The sequence below is a fragment of the Cygnus atratus genome, chromosome 1 (genome assembly GCF_013377495.2).
Source record: "Cygnus atratus isolate AKBS03 ecotype Queensland, Australia chromosome 1, CAtr_DNAZoo_HiC_assembly, whole genome shotgun sequence".
Lineage (NCBI taxonomy): Eukaryota > Metazoa > Chordata > Aves > Anseriformes > Anatidae > Cygnus > Cygnus atratus.
In genome coordinates this window covers 57,298,886-57,317,376 of record NC_066362.1, presented here as the reverse complement: position 1 = coordinate 57,317,376, position 18,491 = coordinate 57,298,886, and the positions used below count along the sequence as shown (strand labels likewise).

General features: G+C 43.5%; 1 protein-coding gene across 3 annotated transcripts in view; it reads left to right on the top strand.

Moving 5' to 3' along the window:
• Window positions 1-18,491, top strand: part of ABTB3 (ankyrin repeat and BTB domain containing 3) — a 166,234-nt gene that overhangs the window by 123,429 nt on the left and 24,314 nt on the right. For all 3 annotated transcript variants that reach the window (XM_035569243.1, XM_035569245.2, XM_035569244.2), the window contains exons 5-10: window positions 7,154-7,319; window positions 10,547-10,636; window positions 13,877-13,978; window positions 15,107-15,200; window positions 15,311-15,446; window positions 17,144-17,364. In XM_035569243.1, coding sequence (XP_035425136.1) covers window positions 7,154-7,319; window positions 10,547-10,636; window positions 13,877-13,978; window positions 15,107-15,200; window positions 15,311-15,446; window positions 17,144-17,364 — 809 coding nt within the window. The remainder of the gene's footprint in view (window positions 1-7,153; window positions 7,320-10,546; window positions 10,637-13,876; window positions 13,979-15,106; window positions 15,201-15,310; window positions 15,447-17,143; window positions 17,365-18,491) is intronic.

Below are 18,491 nucleotides of genomic sequence, written 5' to 3'. Positions count from 1 at the left end.
ATGCTCTCTGTTTAAAGGGACATGGGAGTATGTGGGTATGAACGGGTCATGAGTAAGTTTAAGCTGAAAGTGCAGATGGGTCCAAGCCTTGCTGCAGGGAGGGATGGGGATTATTAACACTCCAGTCTTGTGTGCTTCCACAGTGGCTGCCTCATCCCAACCTCACCCAGGGCTATGAGTTGCATCTGCAGCTCTGATCCAGAAAGGTCTCTGGGCAATTTCAGTGTCTGAATGCCTTTGAAAATCTGTCTTTAATTGAAAATCAGTCCTAATTTCCAATTAGCCTTGAACCGGGAATACCTAGTCTGCTTTTCTGTCTGGGACCATCCCTCTTAATGAAGGTTCTCTAGGAAAATAGGATTATCGACCTCAAGAGTGGAGCTAATTTAACATGAGGGTATCCTTGGCTCTCTGTAGAGAGTTCTCTGAAGACTCTGGAAAGGGAAAGGCACAGCAACGCAAAGGCAAGGTGTGCAGTAGTTTTCTTCTTTCAGAGCAGCCTACACCATTTTCCATGTCATCTTAATACTATACCACACATACACTCTTCTTACTTTCAAGTGAAAGAAGGGTTGCATTTAATGTTTTATTTATGGAAATCCTCTGTTTGTACTAGAGCATGAAAATATAAATAGACGTAATAAATAGACATTTGAAGGCACAAAAATATTTCCACTGTTATTCACTCTCTTAAAATGCATAGGGTAAGGGGTTGAAGTTCTGGAGAGAGGGAGTAGAAAATTGCTAAGAAAATCTACTATTTAATTAGATACTGCCACCGTTAAGTAGGGACGGGTGGTGTTTGCCTACCTCCTTGAATGCCCTTATTCTTCCCACAAATTTTCACTAATCCTTTAACACCAACCGTGTCTATTGCCATAATTAGGCACAAAAATGCCAAACCAGCAAGCGGTTGTAAACAAGCTGCTTGACAAAATCCAGCAGTCCCTTGGGGCAGATGGTGCCGGTAGATGAAGGAGATTTTATTACTTAAAAGATAGAGCATGGGTTTCCTGAGGTGAATCTCAACCTGTCTTGCCAACCAGCTGTTTGAAGACAGCAGTAATAAAAAAATTATTGAAGGGGATGGACTTCTCCTTATGTTCTCCTTCACTTCCAGGGCAGAACACACTTGTATTTTACAGGCTTAAGTATAAACAGACTTTTTTTTTTTTTTTTTTTTCAGCAGTGCTTCGTATGCTCTGATGCTATATACATTCCTTAATGCAATCATCAGGATACAGGTAACATATTGCCTTCCAGTAATTAGTGAAACCTTAGATTAGTGAAAGATGAATCTGTACTCAAATTTTCCCCTGATACGTTAGCCTTATTCAAAGTTTGAAGTCAGATTCAGTTTTGAATATGGTTCCTGGCCTATATTATGCGAGTCTGTAATATTAAAAGTGTTTTAAAATATAGATTTGGGTCTTGATTTTGATAGTTACATCACTTTTTAAATGTGTTTTCTGGTATCTGTAACCGATTTATTGTCAGGCCTTTGACAAGAATAAGAGATTGGTTAATAAATACCCAGAGTATTTTTATTTTTTTGTCTAATTTGGCTCCTGATTAAAGTAAACAGGGATATTTTATGTCTGTATTAAAAAGTAGTGCTCTTCATCACTTTGATCAACATGTTTGTGCTTATGTTTTACTTTCTCCAAACCAAAAACTCAAATAATTGTCTCAATATAGTATTTATATTGGAGTCCTTTAAATATTAACATTATATTTCCCATGAGCACGTCACTGGGAAAAGAGCACTTGCAAATTTAAATCAAATCATCCACTGCTCCTGCTACTGCTGTTCATGTCTGTAGCCCCACTGAAGAGCCCCAGGCAAGGAACAGGACCCTTTTGTGCTATGGGCTGTGCACACCCAGATCAAAACCGTGATCCCTGACCCCAAGAAATTAAGCATTGCAAATACATGCATATAGCTAGCTAAAATATGACTCCTTCCAGACTTGCAGCCAGCTGAACTATAATTTCTGACATGAGACCTCATTCATATTTAGGACAGAGGCATAGTGAATAAACTCCACAGAGCTAAAGAAATGGACTTAATTAATAGATTATCATTCTTTTAATTGAAAGGGCTGATGGCTGAGTCCCAGGTGGACAAAGAAGGTTTTGGTGCTTGGATATCACGATGATGATCTGTTCATTTCAGCTGAGGGAAGTTTGTCCTGCTGCTCATCACATTCTTCTTTCCATTTCTTTTAAATTAACTATTAGCTTGAGATGCTGGCATGTATAGCTTAGAACATAATTAGGACGTTCATGCTTTTTTTTTTCTTTTTATAACATTTACAGAGCGTTGCATTTTTTTTAATTGTCCACTACTGACTCTGGCAATAATCCCCTCCAAAAGAACAAATAATTAAAAAGCTATGTAATAAGAGAACTGCTGCATATACCAGTTACGATGGAAACACTTTGTCTTTGAATCATCTGTTTTCCCAAATGCATTCAGTCCGTGAGTAACTTATTAAAGATCCGCACAGACCTTATCTTAGCCAGTCCAAGTGACAATGAAAAAACTTGCCTTTAACCGTCGCTGTAGAAGTGCCGCATTATGTTTTCATAACGCGAGTTTGGGAAAAGATAAAAATAATTTGCTCTACTGTTAGGAGCCGTTATAAATGAAGAAGATTGCCTTTGACTCCTTTCAGAGGTTCGAGTATTTCGGAGTACGATAGGATGTCATGGTCACCATGCAGAATTTGACAGGGGCCATTGGCAAATAATTAATGTTACCATGGCACTGCCCATATAAAGCCCCAGTAAAGTTAATTATGTGCGGTGGTAACTCTGTAACGATCTTGAAGATAACTGCTGTAGAAGCAATATCCGTGAGGAATTAAAAGAGGTTCGGGAGAAAGTTGTACGCTAAAAAATATGCTCACAGCTTAGCTACAAATATAAAATCGGGATTTCACTTGCTTCTGGTTTTCCGTGTACCTAAAAAGGCAGTCGTTTGCTTGATTCACAGTCGAGAAGAAGCAGGTAGTGAGTTTGTAGGTTGTGTGACTGAACCCCTGAGTTACGGAGATGGGTTTGCCGCTGAGCATGAGTCCTGTGGTCAGTGCACATTAAGTTAAGCACGATATATATAAACTCTCAGTTTTGAAAGTGTGAGCACGTGTACAGTGGTGGTGGTCCCAGGGAGCTGCCCAGCTCCACGGTCTGCTAAATGTGGGAATCCAGAATGGGCTTAGCCTTTTGAGGGAGGATATCAGACTCCAGACATGCTGGTCAATCCTACCTTTGCCACTGTGTCACCTCTCGGAGACCTCAAAGTTGACCAGCCCTGGCTAGCATCCAGGGTGGTGACGTCCTGCTCTCCTGAGACTGTCCCCAGAGAAAAGGGGACAGAGAGCCATGGCCTCCTGCGATCTTCTGCTCCTCCCGTCAGCCAGCCCTGTCCTTTTGGTGAAGAAGCATCTTTTTCGCAGGGTGAGGACTTGGGGAAAGGACAAACTTGTGAAAGCGCTGGCAGCCGGCAGAGCTGCCAGCAAGCTGACGTGGCCTTGGAGGGGATGTCCAGCTGTCGAGCCGGTGTCAGTGTCCTGTGCATTTGGAAAGATCCCAAATACTTTTTGGCAAAAGGGCTGTGAACTGACTGTGCAGTCAGGGGGGTTTCCTGTTCTGTTTGCGTTGCCCTTTACAGCTGCACTGATGCTGGTGTCCCTTACTTTGCAAGCACAGCTTTACAGCTCTGAAGCGAGACCCTGTATATTTAGCTGACTTAACCAGCCCTCGTCAACCTTATTTTTCAGACTTCCTCCTATCCTTTTCCCACCTCTTCGTAGCTTGTCAGCATATTCATTGCATTACAAAGATGGGAATTCGGAGTGCGTCAGGCCAGGGTGCTTGCTCCCTTCCTCCTTTTATCTTGCATCCTTTAATGTTTGTGAGTCTGTGTGTTGTCCGTGATAGAACAGCGTCCACTTACATCCTGTAAAATGGAGCTGAGACCCCCGCTTATACTCAATAGAGTGATCCTGGTGGAGTCAGCATTATGCAGTTACTGGTAAGAAGGAGGACTTGGGAGCAAATGTAGTGCTGTGTTGGCTTAGAGTTGATTTTTGGTGCTTTTGGGCTTTTTTTTTATTTATTTTTTTTCCATTTTCATTCTGAAATGTGACGGCTCGTTCTTTCTGCTGTACCATCTTCCCAGTTGGCTTTCTCCAGTTTTAAAAGTGATGCTGTGTTCTCCTATTCTGTACTTGTAGTTCCTGATCATTTTTGATCTGTCTCTTCGCTGCTTTATATCTGTACATGTTAAATCTCCTTTTCCTTAACTCATTCATCTCTCTGGCTTCTTAAAATGGTGCTACACTTTCTCTTCCGAAGTGTTTTCCATTTTTTTCCCTTGCGTCATGCTCTTGTTTTATTACACTCCCCAGTTTGATCATTATCCATTTTATTAGTCGAACTTAATGGTGGCAGCAGCAACGATCTGTGTCAGTTTTTGCCACCATAGTTTCCTTTGTCCCGTAAATCAGGGTCTCATGATTTGTCCTTTTTGCTGTGTAGACCACTGGTAGAGGCACTAAGATGTGGTTTTTTGCTTTGTGGTTCTTCGTCTAGATGGCAATTTCTTCAGTGCTGCCCAACAGCCTTGCAGCTCAGACCCTCCTCTGAATCTGAATTGTTGTTGCAGTGCTTGTACAGCTGTAGCATCCCAGAGCCATAGCCTTGGGCCAAGACTATTATCCTCCCCAGCTGACTGAAGAGTACTAATTTGCTGACATCCAATATCAGTAGTGACTAATGAGTCCTTGACTCAAGTGGGTGAACTGATGTGCTCTTAGGGGACCAGAGCAAACTCACAGAGGAGCAGCAGTAAGTAACGTCTGAACCCATGCCAGAGCAGAACTCTGGGCAGCCCCTGCAGAATAGGTAAGATAGGTCCTTGTTGCTCCTTCCTCCCACGTGTGGGTTTGCATCCCAGGTCAAAATCCTGTTTTTGTGTAAAGAGAAGATCATCGCTAGTGTGCTGCTTGCACCAAGCCTGGCTGACGTCAGTGAGGCTCTGCCTGTTTCTGCCAGCACTGAGTTTGACCCATTTTATTCAGAGTCTATATTACATACCTCAGTACAAATGATGAAGCAGTGGCTTAACACAAGCAGTGATTCATAGTGGCAGACACCTCTGCAGTCCTCAGAGGATGTCTGGATCTTTCCATGGCTGCACTTCACTGAGGAACCACCTTGTTTTCAGCCCAGAGTCATCTGGAAATGGCCAGCTGCAGCTGGGAAGCCCAGCCACTCTCTCCATGCACTGAAAATTCCAACATCTAACTTTTGAGTATGCTTTATCCCTGTTGTGCATTAAAGGAGGGCACAGATGATCTCTAGCATCCCATGCTATGGGGATAGCAAGTACCAAATGTTGCTGTAGCTCTTGTGCCAGAAATGTGCCATACGGTGTGAACGTGTAAAAGCAGCAATCGCTCATATGGATCTCTGTGTCATCGAGCTCAGCCCTGCATATCTGTGCTGCTTTTTTCTTGTTCCTGAAACTTGCGAGAAAACAACTGCGCAACAAACAGCCTGGTTATGGTTTTCTTTCTTCATCTCTGTTGCAGGCATATTACTTCTGCAGAATCTGTTACTGCTGTTAGTGTTTATCGTGTTTGAGTGTCGTGGGTTAATCTTGTGGCATGCTGTGGTGATGCAGCGTCGTTTGTGTCCCCCTGAATAATGGTACTCCAAACTTTGTTTGCGTTTGTAGGACATCAACTTTTAAGCAGCCAAACGCAAAACTGAGTATGTAGAAAGAACAAAATATTTGATTTCCAGTCTGGTTGTGGCCCAGCAAGGCAGAGAACAATCTTAAGCTCAGATGCCAGTTTCAGTACTGAGCCCTGCAGAAGCTTTGATCAAAATCCTTTGTATTTCCTGTCTCACTTTCCTTCCTCTGAAAGAGGAGGAACGACAGCTACTGCCACATACCACTGCTTCTATATAAACAGCATATTCATTGCATATTGCTGTTGAATATTAAGCAGTGTATCACATATTTTTGTAAAGCTTTGATAAAGCACGTTAAAGGAGAAAGTTAAATGATAACGATGTGCTGTTTGTATATTTTTTGGTTTGCTGCATTTTTTTACATTCAAATTAGAAAACAAATATTTGATGTGTATTCGCCTTTTTCACTTTTGATCTCGATTATTTTCTTCATTCATAAGTAGCCCCTTGTTTTCTGACTTAGTGTTGTTGGAGAATGAAAGTGATGTTTTTCCAAACAGTTCTTTATCCAAGTTCACGCCTAAAGCACTGTGGATTTGGACTCCACCCTCTACCCCAGACACTCTTCAGCATGAAAGAAAACCAAATCTGTCTTTTAATAAGATGAAACCGGGTTGTATAAACATTGGATTTGAATTGCCTGCTCTCTCTAGAGCTGTAGATTCACGTCTTGGCTAAATAACTCCTAGGCCTTCTTCCATTTGAAATGGATATTTTGAACAGCTTACAGTTTGGGGATCCTTCTAATAAGACCTTAAAAGAATGACATTCTGTCTGTTATGCACAGCTAGTAAGGATTCAGGATATTTTGCCACAATTACCTAGCAAGAATGCTTTCTCCTCCCTGATTGCACGGTGCCCTACTTGTCCACGGGACTTGTGCTTTCTCCTCCACAAAGGCTCCTCTGTTACTGGGGCTGTGCTGGTAAGATACTTGAAGGAGTTTGGAATGATGTTGTTTTCTCTTTGTTGTATTGTCAATGGTGATACGTCCATTTGATGTTAGTTCAAAGCTTACTGAAGCCACTGAAGCTTTTCAGAGACTGGGGGGACTGGATCACCTCGCCAAGCGGAGAGAGAACTTGTGGTGAGAATGCGCTGTGCGTTGCTTCCATAGGGAAAAAAAATCAAGTGAAAGCTCTTTTTTTTCCCATTTTTAAAAAATAAAATATATTACTTGTCCCATGAAAGACAGACCAAGGGCAATCTCCATTAATATGCATTAACATTTCCCATTCAGCACGTCCCTTGAGTATACAGGTCAAAGGAGAATGAATGTGTGCATGACCTACATCCTTCAAAGACAGGGCAAAGTATTATTTTCCTAGGGACAGCGAGGTCTGTCCTGTGACTGTCCTCTGAGGGGGTTTATTTCTCGTGTTCACAGAATCGACGACTGTTTTTGTGCATCTCGGAAACTGGATGCAGTTGCTACTGAAGCGAAGTTCAAGCAAGACCTGGGTTTCCGAATGCTCAACTGTGGCCGAACGGATCTGGTTAAACAGGCCATATCCTTGCTCGGGCCGGATGGGATTAACAGCATGAGTGAACAGGTAACAAGATAGAAATGTAAAGAAAATCATGAAACATGAGAGTTTTTTTCTCTTTATCGAAGCAAACGAGCCCCAGCTTTCAGCTAAATAAAGGCAGAAACTTAATGTTTACCCTGCATTACTTCACATTTAGTTAAAGCACCATCAGGTGAATATCTAAGATAAGTTTGGTCATTTCAAGTCATATTGATTCTTTGGTACTGAGGCAACTCAGCATGAGGGCAAATGCATCCCCTGAAATATTCTTAGCAGAGAAGTGAATCGGGTGAAGCCAGAAGGAGATCATGAGACAGCTTAGAGTCAATTTGAATACTTAAAATGGTTTAAATGTCTTGAGCAGTGGTGTAGGACAGGACTTTCTGAGGTGAACACCTTCCCAGAGGAAACTGCCCTGGGATTTGCAACACGTATTACATAAACCCTCAACCCCCCATCAGGAAAAGGTTAATCACTGGCACTCTCTGAGTTGAGTCCTGTTTGAACTGATCTTCTAGATGTGAAAGCCTCTCTGCAATGTTACCACTCCATTAGTTCTGTGGCCAACATCCACCAATTGAGGAGCCTAAATTTCTCTGGAATTGCTTCTCCAGGAGGCCAGTGGTTTTGTCTAGGGATAAACCTGCCTCTGTGGCTGGCACAGTTGGACTGTGATGCTCACGAGGTCCTTCCCCATTCCCAAGAGGGTAATGATGGACATGGATATTACCGCTTCCTTTTTAAATTGAGTTTTCTGAATTTTCTGATGCCCCCAGTGAAAGTCACAGTTGGATTTGTAAGTAGGTTTAGGTCATCTGAGAGGAAAGCTTTTCCAGGAATGTGAGTTATGTTGCATTCAGTAGTTTCAGTTTGGATCAATATCGTGAATTTGTTTGAGAAAAGGTTTAGAAGAAAGCAGTGCTCCCTGAAAAAAATTGTATGAGTGAGCCCATTCCAAGGTTCATACATCATACTTTTAAAAAACCATTATTATTTTAAGTTAGTCCGAACCTGGAACCTTTTCACAGCATATTTCCTCTGTCCTCGAGGCTGAAACCTGGGAACATTCTGGCTTGATTCATCAAAGTACTTAATCATATGCTTAACTCTGAACACATGCTTACATCCCGTTTGAGTGAAAGTTAAGCCAGTGCTTAAATGCTTCCCTGGACCAGACATCCCACATCTTGCAGGGTAGAACCCTAAGTGATACAAGGCTGAAAGAAAGAGAGTCATTTTTTATTTTACCAAAAACCAAACGCCCTGGGTGTTGATTTTTCATGTTGTTACTGTGTTCCTGTGTGTGTGGAGCAGTAATGATGGGCTCATTAAAAACCCATTCCTCCCACCTGCAAAGAGATGGGGGCTGAGCAATGCTGCAGCACAAGGCTGAGCTGCAGAGCAAGCCTGGGGACTGGCAGAGGCATAAGAAGCAGGGGCAGCAGTGCAAGAGGAGAGAGTTTGGAAACCTCATTAGCTCTTTAAAATCCTGATATGGCCACGTGACCTTCAGGGCCCCTTTTAGTCAACGATAAGTCCATCATCAGCCTCAGCAGGGCCAGAAACCACGTGGGGTACACAGGCAGCCCCTTCGCATATGCTGGAGTTGCTGCAGGGCTCTTGGCTCTGGCTGCACAAGTGCTGGGTCATGCATGGGGATTTCAAAGTCATGTGCTAACCACTTGATTTAACTTCTGAATGATACCATTTACAGAATTTGAAGTAGTACTTTAAGTAACATGTACTTAATTTTAAGCTACGGTCCAGTCACTGTGTTTCAAGGCCCAAGCACAACTTTTTGATAATTCTGGTGGTCTTGTTTACTCTGGTGCTGTTTATTGACTGCCAAAGGAAATGTTCTGTCCCTGCTTTCAAATTCTCTTTGCAAGTATCTTCAAGTGACCCGAACCTGTCCTTGCCTGGGGTGAAGTTGTTTGTTAATAATGGCAGGAGGCCCCAAATTCCTGTTCCCTTTCTCTGTATCTCCAAAAGTGGATTTGATCCTTTGAAGTTCTCAATGACTTTCAAGGGGGCTCTCACTACCTTGTTAGGGACAAACCTTAATTTATATTTTCTCTACAAGGGTAACCCTTCCACACATAAGCACCTACTGCTTTTCAGCCCTGTGTGCAAGCAGGAAAAATGGGTAGGTCAGCAAGAATAGTGATGCTGGGCTCTGGCTAGGAAGGGAAGTGGCATGGCTCTGTGTCTGGCCACTCTGGGCATCCCCTGTGCCTCTGAAAGTAATTTCACTTCATGGCTGGACTCAGGTTAAACGGTGAACCTGCTGCCATCTGACAGCAAATTTACCAGGCAATTTTGAGATAGGCTACAAACATGCATCAGAGGTAGCCGCACGCTGCGGTAAATTTACTGCAAAACAACCGGTGACTGTTGATCAACACCCCCTACTGTATTTAATAAGTGGCTTTTTCTGTTACAATTTATGGTAGATTTAATGATTTCTTCGTGGTTTCATCTAGACTCATTACCACAGCTACAATAATACTTATCTTAAGGGAAATGGCAGCAGGTATGTCAGATTAATACAAATTGTGTTGTGGTGGTTCAGTAGTGAAGGGTCAGTTAATCTAGTTTTCCTCCAGACAGGGTTGTGTTTCCCTTGCAACAATGCTGTCTAGCATTTCATTTAAAATTAAGTCTTTTTTTTTTTTTTTTTTTTTTTTTTTTTTTTACCAGGGAGTGCTATGCAAAGCTTTAGCATCTCCAGCTCCTTACAGTACCTACATGGAAAAAAACTGCACAAATCTGCCCTGTCATAAGAGGAGCTTTGTATGTTTTCAGTGGCTCTGGTGGTTATTTAAAAAGTTAGATTTTAAGAAACAGCGATCATAGAAAACTGAATAGACTTATTGTCTTTTTAAACTATTGGTGGAAATATGGTTGTTTTGATAAAAACATTTCTCTGCTGGGGCCCCAAGGACAAAGACACTAAGTTTAGTACATGAACATGAAGGTGAAGCTCACAAACCTGATTTCAGTAGCTAGGCTAAGAATGACAAGGATAATGTATAAACAAAACAAAAAAAAAACGAAGTGACAGTGAAAATGGAGATTTTACAAAATGGTTTGCTTTGTTAGTCTGAGAGACATGTCTGTAACAGAGATAATGGATGTCATTAAATACATACTGTTAGTCTTGATGATATATACTTTTTTTTTTTTTAATGAAAAGAGTTTTGTGTTAAATTTGTCAATTCCTTTGTTTTTTAACTCCAAAAAATGACTAGGGCATGACTCCACTGATGTATGCTTGTGTCAGGGGTGATGAGGCTATGGTGCAGATGCTGCTAGATGCTGGAGCAGATCTGAATGCTGAGGTGAGGACTTTTTGTTGGTTGTATCTTTGTTCTGTTATTTGTTTACATCTTAAACTACCTCCTGAAACAGTAGCAGAAGGAAAATCCCAAGAATTAAAAATAAAAGAAAATTGTCTTGTCTGGGACAGCACCACTTGAAATGAATAGTGAAATCAGACTGCATTAGGTTAACATTGGGATTCAATGCACAGAAAGGGGCAAGTCATCGGGCTTACCCCACAGGTAATACTGATTTAGTTGTGTTTGCACACTGCAACTGAATACAGGCATTAGCACTAGCAATGGAGCACAGCTCTGATGGTATTGGAAAGATTCCCTGAATCTCAGCTGAGTTAAAATCAAGAGGGTAAAAGAAATACCCATCTGATAGCCTGCCAAACCTTGAGCATTTCTATGCCTTGGGATGTTCTGTCTAAGCATCCCCAGCACAGAAGTGCAATGTAAGTTCCACTGTTCTGTTTTATAAAATGCTTTGGGCTGAAAACTGTTGGATGAGGAGCTTAAAGCTTCCAGAACGTAAACGTCTCTTTGATGAATGCACATCATAAACTTACACAATCTGTCCACCAAACAGATTGTGGTCCAGCTCCGTGCAATGCAGGTATGTACATTTTAAAGAGCCGTTTGAAAATCCATGAAAGAATTATTTGTTAATGATTCCAGTTTCAATTTGTGGAGGTCATGAGTAGATTAAGCTGTCTGCTTCACTTATCTGTGTTCCATCTGTTCTGTTTGGATTTGAGCGAGCTGATAAATTGTAGTTACTGCTTTCAGCCAGGCATTTTGCACTTTTAAAAAAATTAATTTAAAAGTAGAAATAGATGTCACCTGCACAAGACTGATAGTCATTACTATCAGTCATCAGCCACGATTGCTGATCGGTGGCTTACGTGAAATCATCTGATGATTTCAGTTCAGTTCCTTATGGAAGTCACTGTCACCTCTTCCCTCACAAAATTCAAGTAAACCACCCTCAGAGCTGGCAATAATTGAATACTTGAGCCCTTGTTTGCACTCTCGATAGACAGATCAAAGATTGGATGGACGTGGGACTGATCTCTCATGCTGCTCTGAGTCTGTGGCTCATAGGTAGGAGGGCATTACTTGGCTTTCATCAGGAGCAGAAAGCCCAGTCCTCCCAGTTGTGCCAATAATCTTCCAGACTTTAACCAAATGCAAATTTAAAGAGTTTTGTCGTCCTGAAACTGCTGACATCCGAAAGTACAGCTCCAGTGAGGAATTTGAGCCTCCCTGATTCATTTCTGTAGAGTGTTTGCTCTAAAATCAAATGAAAACACTTTGGGACAAGAACTGTGAATAATTATGGTGTGCAATTAGAAGATGATTTGTGCACACCACAACCAACTGTGCAAATTGGGCAATTATGGCAAAAAAAGGCAAATCAGCCATGAACGAAAATAAATACTCTGTCAGGTGCCTGCATCATTTTCCCTATTTCTTTTTGCAAATCAGTTATATATGTGTGTTTCTAAAAGTAGCCTCAAATGCTGGGTGCCTCCCTTTCTGATTGCCCATCTTTAGTGAAAATGGACTCATTTCCAGATGTTCTGAGAAGCTGCAATTCACTCTGGAGTCAGTGGGACCTGTGGCTGCTCAGCAAATCTCGACTGAGGCTTTAAAAGCCCTGTGAGCCACAGGTCTTTTGCAAACACCGTGTCAACTGAAAAGAATTCTGACAAAAAAAAATGGAGCAAAGGAGTTAAAATGACTTCATTTTGTTTGCTGCTTGCTGTGGGCTGCCCCAAACAGCAGTGGGAATCCATGCTGGAGGAGAACGAGCTGGACACGTGTCTCACTGAACCGTGATAGCCATTCTCAACCTCTGCTGCTCTTGCTTCCCAGCCTAAACCCGAAGGCTCAAGCTGCTTGATCCTTTTCCTTCTAAGCAAACCCAGACCCCTGCACACTTCTGCGGCACCAGGGCTCACGGTGCACTGGTCCTTACAGGGCTGCAAAAGAGAGAAAGGCACTTTGACTCTCTCTTTGGCAAATCTGAGCATTGCAACCAGACACCGGTGCAGATCTGCTCCTCACACAAGCTGTGGGATCTGCACAGGCTCTTCAGATTTTATCCTCATCCCTTGTTCTTGGGACTGAGGGCTTGATCGTATGCTTCTAGCAAAACGCTGCATGTGGCACTTGGAAATGCAATCTGCTAATGCAACCAAGCATTTAATAACTGACCACACTCCCCTACATGGGTAAAACTACTTCAGACAGGATAGTGAAAGCATAGCTGGCTGATGAGGCAGAGAGATGGTGCATCTTTTAAGCTGATTTTAGTCCTCCTTCAAAGACCAATAATAAGATTTTGAATTTTAGTGTCACACTCCATCTGAGTGTGCAAGCTCAGATTGCAGATGTTCATTAGATTGTTCCATCTCTGTGAACCTCATCAATATTAATATCCCTTACTTTAAGACAGGGAACCTGAAGTAGAGAGTGGTTATTCATCTTCCCCAATGTCACCATTAGAGGAAACAGGCACTAAAACAGAAAATGGAAGGAGCAATGTGAAAAATACCATTATTGTTTTCCTAAGGATATAGTTTGCATCTCTATCAACTGTAGCCACCCTGCTTTGTTCTAACTCAACTCAGACAGGAGAAAAAAGTAAAAAGGAGTTTTCTTAAAGTATCTGTGAAACGCCACTCTGCCCCATCTGTTCTCAGTCACCTTTTTTCCTCTGGTGGAAGAGGAGGAGCCTGGAAGTACTGCTGGAAACTCTAGGGCAGGGACTGGGATGTGTCTTTCTTGATGTCAACAACAAAAGTCCTGCTGATTTATGTGGAAAGAATTCCTTTGGGCCAGAAGCAATTCCAAGAGCTGGGGCTGTCAATACATGGTCTGGAGAAGACAGTGGGAGCAGCCTTTAGCTGTAAGCGTCCTGATCCGTCCCTGCTTCCCTAGTGTGTGCTGCTGTAAACAGCTGTGGATGTTTTGACCTTGTGCAAAAGTATCTGGTGGCCAGTGGTTTAGATGGAGCTACAGTAGTTGGTAAAAAGACTTCATTTGGTATGAACTCTATTCAAGCTGTCAAATCGGCATGAACAGTTTTAGTATTAAGAAAATTTTTGCTGGAAAAAAGAAACCAATCATTTTATAAAGCACCTTTCCCAGGTTTTCTATTTTACCTACTCCCTCACGTGCCTGGATTTCAGGCAGGTTGAATTTTCTTACGTATAGCTCTTTAAAAAAATAACTTTAATTTGTTTGTAGGTTGTCAGTACTGCTCATAAATACCCATCCGTCCACCCTGAGACCCGCCATTGGACAGCTCTGACATTTGCTGTGTTGCATGGACATATTCCTGTAGTTCAGGTATTATTGTATTTCCCTACCTGCATCTCATTCTTTTGTTTCTCCTCTTTAGTTATAATTACATTCATCTCAAACCAGTATCCTCTTGTCATACTCATATTGGTTACTTCTGCTTCTTTTAGAGTGTACTGATATATAATAAACCTATTATATAATGAATACGGTGTTCAAACCTTAACCAATATGAGGTTTAAATTGGACAATTTTAAAGCAAACTTGCACCAAAGAAAGTCTGTCAACTCCTTGTGCTCCTTCCTGACCACTTGTTTTATGTGTTTGTTTATTCATTCATTACACTTTCTTACACTGTAATACTCTAACAAACACAAAACGGCTGCCTTGGTGGGGGAGAGGCAGACAGCAAGAGCCGTCGCTCTGTCCCAAAGGGAGAGAAGCACTCAGTCTCCTTACCCGAGCAAGGCGTTGCGTGGGATATGCTGGTTCTGTGCTTTGGCATCGCAAAAGTCGAGAAGGTTTATTCTTCAAAACATCTGTGTCTATAGCACACATAATGAAGCGCCAAAACTATGAAAGCCTAATGAGAGAAATGGACAAGAGGGGCTGGAGGGCAGGCTCCGTCCTGCTGTCTTTGGCCACTTTTGTTTTCAGCGTTGTTATTATTCATGTGGAAGTGTTCCTGATGGAGACCACAGCTTTCGGATTCATTGCTGCGATTTGTCCTTAAGAATTGCCTTTCTCTGGCCATGTCTTTATATAAAAGATGGAGGCAAATGAAATCTGCTCCACTTTAAGATGGTGCTGGGCTTCTATTAGACCACGAAGGAAGGATGAGCTTCCTTGTTGAGCTAATTTTCAGTATATCCATCTTCAGTGCATTACTTCCTAACACCGACCTTATCCCCATTTCCCATTCAAAAATGCTGGGTTACACTTTTTTGGCTCTGAAGTTGGACGCTAGTGCTCCTGGTGTCTTGACAGTGTAAAACGAGCTAAAAAAGGGATCAATTTGCCTCTGTGAGAGAGTGAGCAGAATGTGCATGTCACTTGTCTCCATCGTATCTGGTTTGCAGATAACAAGAAGCATTAGACTCTCATTTGTCACTGTTCATGAGCTCTGAACACTGTGATACCCCCCCAGTTGCTCTAAATGGTGAATTTTCTTTCTAGCTCTTGTTGGATGCTGGAGCAAAGGTAGAAGGTTCCTTGGAGCATGGAGAAGAAAATTACTCTGAAACTCCTTTACAGTTGGCAGCAGCTGCTGGTAAGAACTTTCTCCTCCCTCTGTAATAAATTCTTCAGTCGAGATCTGTGAATTAAGATGAGCAAATAGTGGATTTTAAAAGAAGTAAATGTGTGTCTCTTAACTTGCAGGAAATTTTGAACTGGTCAGTTTGCTGTTGGAGCGAGGAGCTGATCCCATGATAGGAACAATGTACAGGAATGGCATTTCCATGACTCCACAAGGTGACATGAACTCTTTCAGTCAGGCTGCTGCACATGGACACAGGTAGAGTGGTAACAAGTCTAGTGGCATACTTCACGTGGTTATTTCTTGCCTGGGAGTCTGGTTTGAGCAGATGGGTGAAAATTCTGCATGAGCAATTAAACATGTCGCCAACTGGGCAGAGATGTAAGGCTTTTTGCTGGCATGTGAATTTAACCAGTTGGTGGTACAAACTGCTTTTTAATACCTGATTTTAAAAAAATGGAAGGGGACTCTACATGGTGTGTTGCAATGTGATGTCTGTTAAACGGGAGCTGGTGTGATGGCAGGAAGGAATGCCAAAGACATTCCTTCTGAATTTCTTGTTGACGTATTTCTGAGGTTTGGGGCGGATTGTGTCTGTACTGCTGCAGCCTTCACTGTTGTTGAACAGAGTTTCTGCATCTGTGTTTACTGTAAAGTCCTGTGTGCCTTAATGTTGTACGTATGCTGGAAGTTTTTTAAAGACAGTAATGAAATGAGCACCTGGCATGCATGATCTTGCAATATTCAGGAGTTAACTGCAGTACGATGGATTAGTATTTTGATCTTCACATTCCTACTTTTCTGATTGTAGCCATCCAGAGGAACATAGATACAGGTTAGAGACAGTACCTACCGTCTGTTTGCTTAGAGAAGAGCTGCCAGTCTAACAACATGCTCATGGCATGTCAGGGCGGGTTCAAGCAATGCTGCCCATCTGGAGCCTGTGAGGGATCTCTGGGAGGACAGAGAGGACAGGTTTTTTTTTGCTGGAGTCTCACATTCACTGCTCAGGCCTTGGTGCCAGCCAGTCTGAGTGGGAGCTGAGCTCCTGAGGACTCTGAGGCTTGGCTGCAGCCTGTGCATGTCACAGACCCACAACTTCTGAGAACTGGATTTTATGTTTCTACCTATACAGCACACACACAGACTCCCTCCTCTTTCCCTCTCTTCCCAAACCACTCATTTGTTGGGGACATCCCATGCCCCACTGCCAGTCCGTGCCAGATTCTGAGCAAGTGCAGGGAGGAATACGAGGGAGGTGGGCTGGGGGCCAGCCTGGTTTCTTTTCTCACAGCCATGGAAACTGAGAGCGATTCCTTTGATATTGATGAGGTTATGCGGGTATGAACCTGAAGGTACTAAGTCTGTGGCTGAATTTGGGCTTTGCTGTTTGATGGCCCAGCCAGAGTAGTCCCACAAGTGCTTGAACCTGCCCTGACTGGCCTCGTTGAATGTCTAGTTGCTCTGGCTTTCCCAGACTGCTTTGAGTGTTAATTGAGTGGTGGTGCTTTCGGTAGCTCCAGACAGCTCCCTTCTCAAGTGGCCTCCTTGGTGAAAGTCCTGCGAGCTTGTTCAAAGGCAACTCAGCCTTTCCCGATGGTGGGGCAAGCGCCAGAAGTCATGAGTCACGTGAGCGTCACGTTTAGCTCATGGTTTTGTGTTCCCACAAGATGCTGCCACTTGTATGACATCTGTACTGTTGCTGTCATTACAGCAGCGTCTTGCAGTCGTGGTCCAGGCATTGCCGGTGGGTTAGCAGGAGTGGTGCTTGTCTTGGGACTGTTGTAAGCTAGTCCGTTAATTGGAGTAGTTTCTGACCTGCCTGCTGGATAGGTGTCCTAACCTGTCATGCTGCAGCAAGTATCCCGGGCACAAAAAAAGCATCGCCGCTAACTCTGCTCTCCTGCTCTTTCTTTTTCCCTCTCTCCCTCTCTGTATCGTGCTGTGATTGACAGGAATGTCTTCCGTAAGCTGCTTGCTCAGCCAGAGAAGGAAAAGAGCGATATCCTGTCACTGGAGGAGATCCTGGCTGAGGGGACAGACTTGCCTGACTCTGCAGCAGCTCCACTTTGCGCCAGCCGCAACAGCAAGGCCAAGCTGAAAGCCCTGAAGGAGGCCATGTACCACAGTGCCGAGCACGGATACGTGGATGTGACCATTGACATACGGAGTATAGGTCAGTGCCGGAACCTTCTCTTCTCTCCCTCCTCACAGATACCACTGTAAGACATGCGTCTTTTGTGTGCTGTTCCTTAAACCAACCACAGTTGCACCTCCCTGAACTCCTGTGGAAGTGATAATAGCAGGGGGGTTCCCAGTGAGTCTGTGGATAAGGATGGGGAAGTGAGTTGAGTTAGCCCAGGTTTAGTGCCAAGGCTCTTGGAGCATCTCTCAAGCCACTTAAGTGTCCCACTTCCTATGCCAACTGTACAAAACAGGCATCCACCCTTCATGTCAAATCGTATGTCAGACCCATGCTAACAGCAGCCCCTCATTCTCTGACCCCCATCTGGAACATGATGGGGGATCCTGCAGGTTCCTGGCCTTTTTGAGCTCCACAGCATACCCTGCTCAGAGTCACTTTTCTGCAGGACAGAGCTGTTTCCACCAGCAGCCATCTTCACTGCTGCCTGGCGGAGTATTAACTAGGTCTCTGGGGCAGTGTTTGTCTGCTGCAGACTGCTTCCAACAGCTCCTCTTCTGCACTTTGCCATAATGCAGTCCACAGTTAAAAATCCTTTCTTTTCCGAGGTTTGCAAGCCTCTGAGGGGAGGAGCAGTGAACTGGCTTCTCAGTGTCTAACTGTGCCAGCATGGGGCTTGAGCATCATACCAGCTTGTTGGGAGTCCGCTTCTGCCCACAGCGAGGGTGGTCGGGAGCACGGAAGGAATCAGTCTGGGCTGTGTGTCCATTGATGTATGCCCAATCCCCATTAATTTGCCTTCAGAGAGAGGTCAGGGTGCCTGGCGTGCCTCCACATGGTGCAGCACTCCAGCCCTGCAGACCTCTTGCATGGGTGAGGGCGTGGGGTCTTAGCAGTGGCTCTCCAGGAGGGCTGAGCAGACAAAGCACTTGGTGCTGAGCGAGATGAGAGCACCAGGGCTGCTCTCAAGGTGCTGGGCATTTGCTGAAGTGGAAGGAAAAACCTTTTGTTGCCAAACCCTGGGCTTAACGTTTCCTCCCACTCTGTTCCGCAAGAAGAGAAACTAGGGCACATCCAGCCTAACGCCTGGAGTAGCATATTAGCTTTGCGTGTTTTCTCATTCAGTGCATGGGAACGTTTCCCTTTAAGTTCCTGGAGAG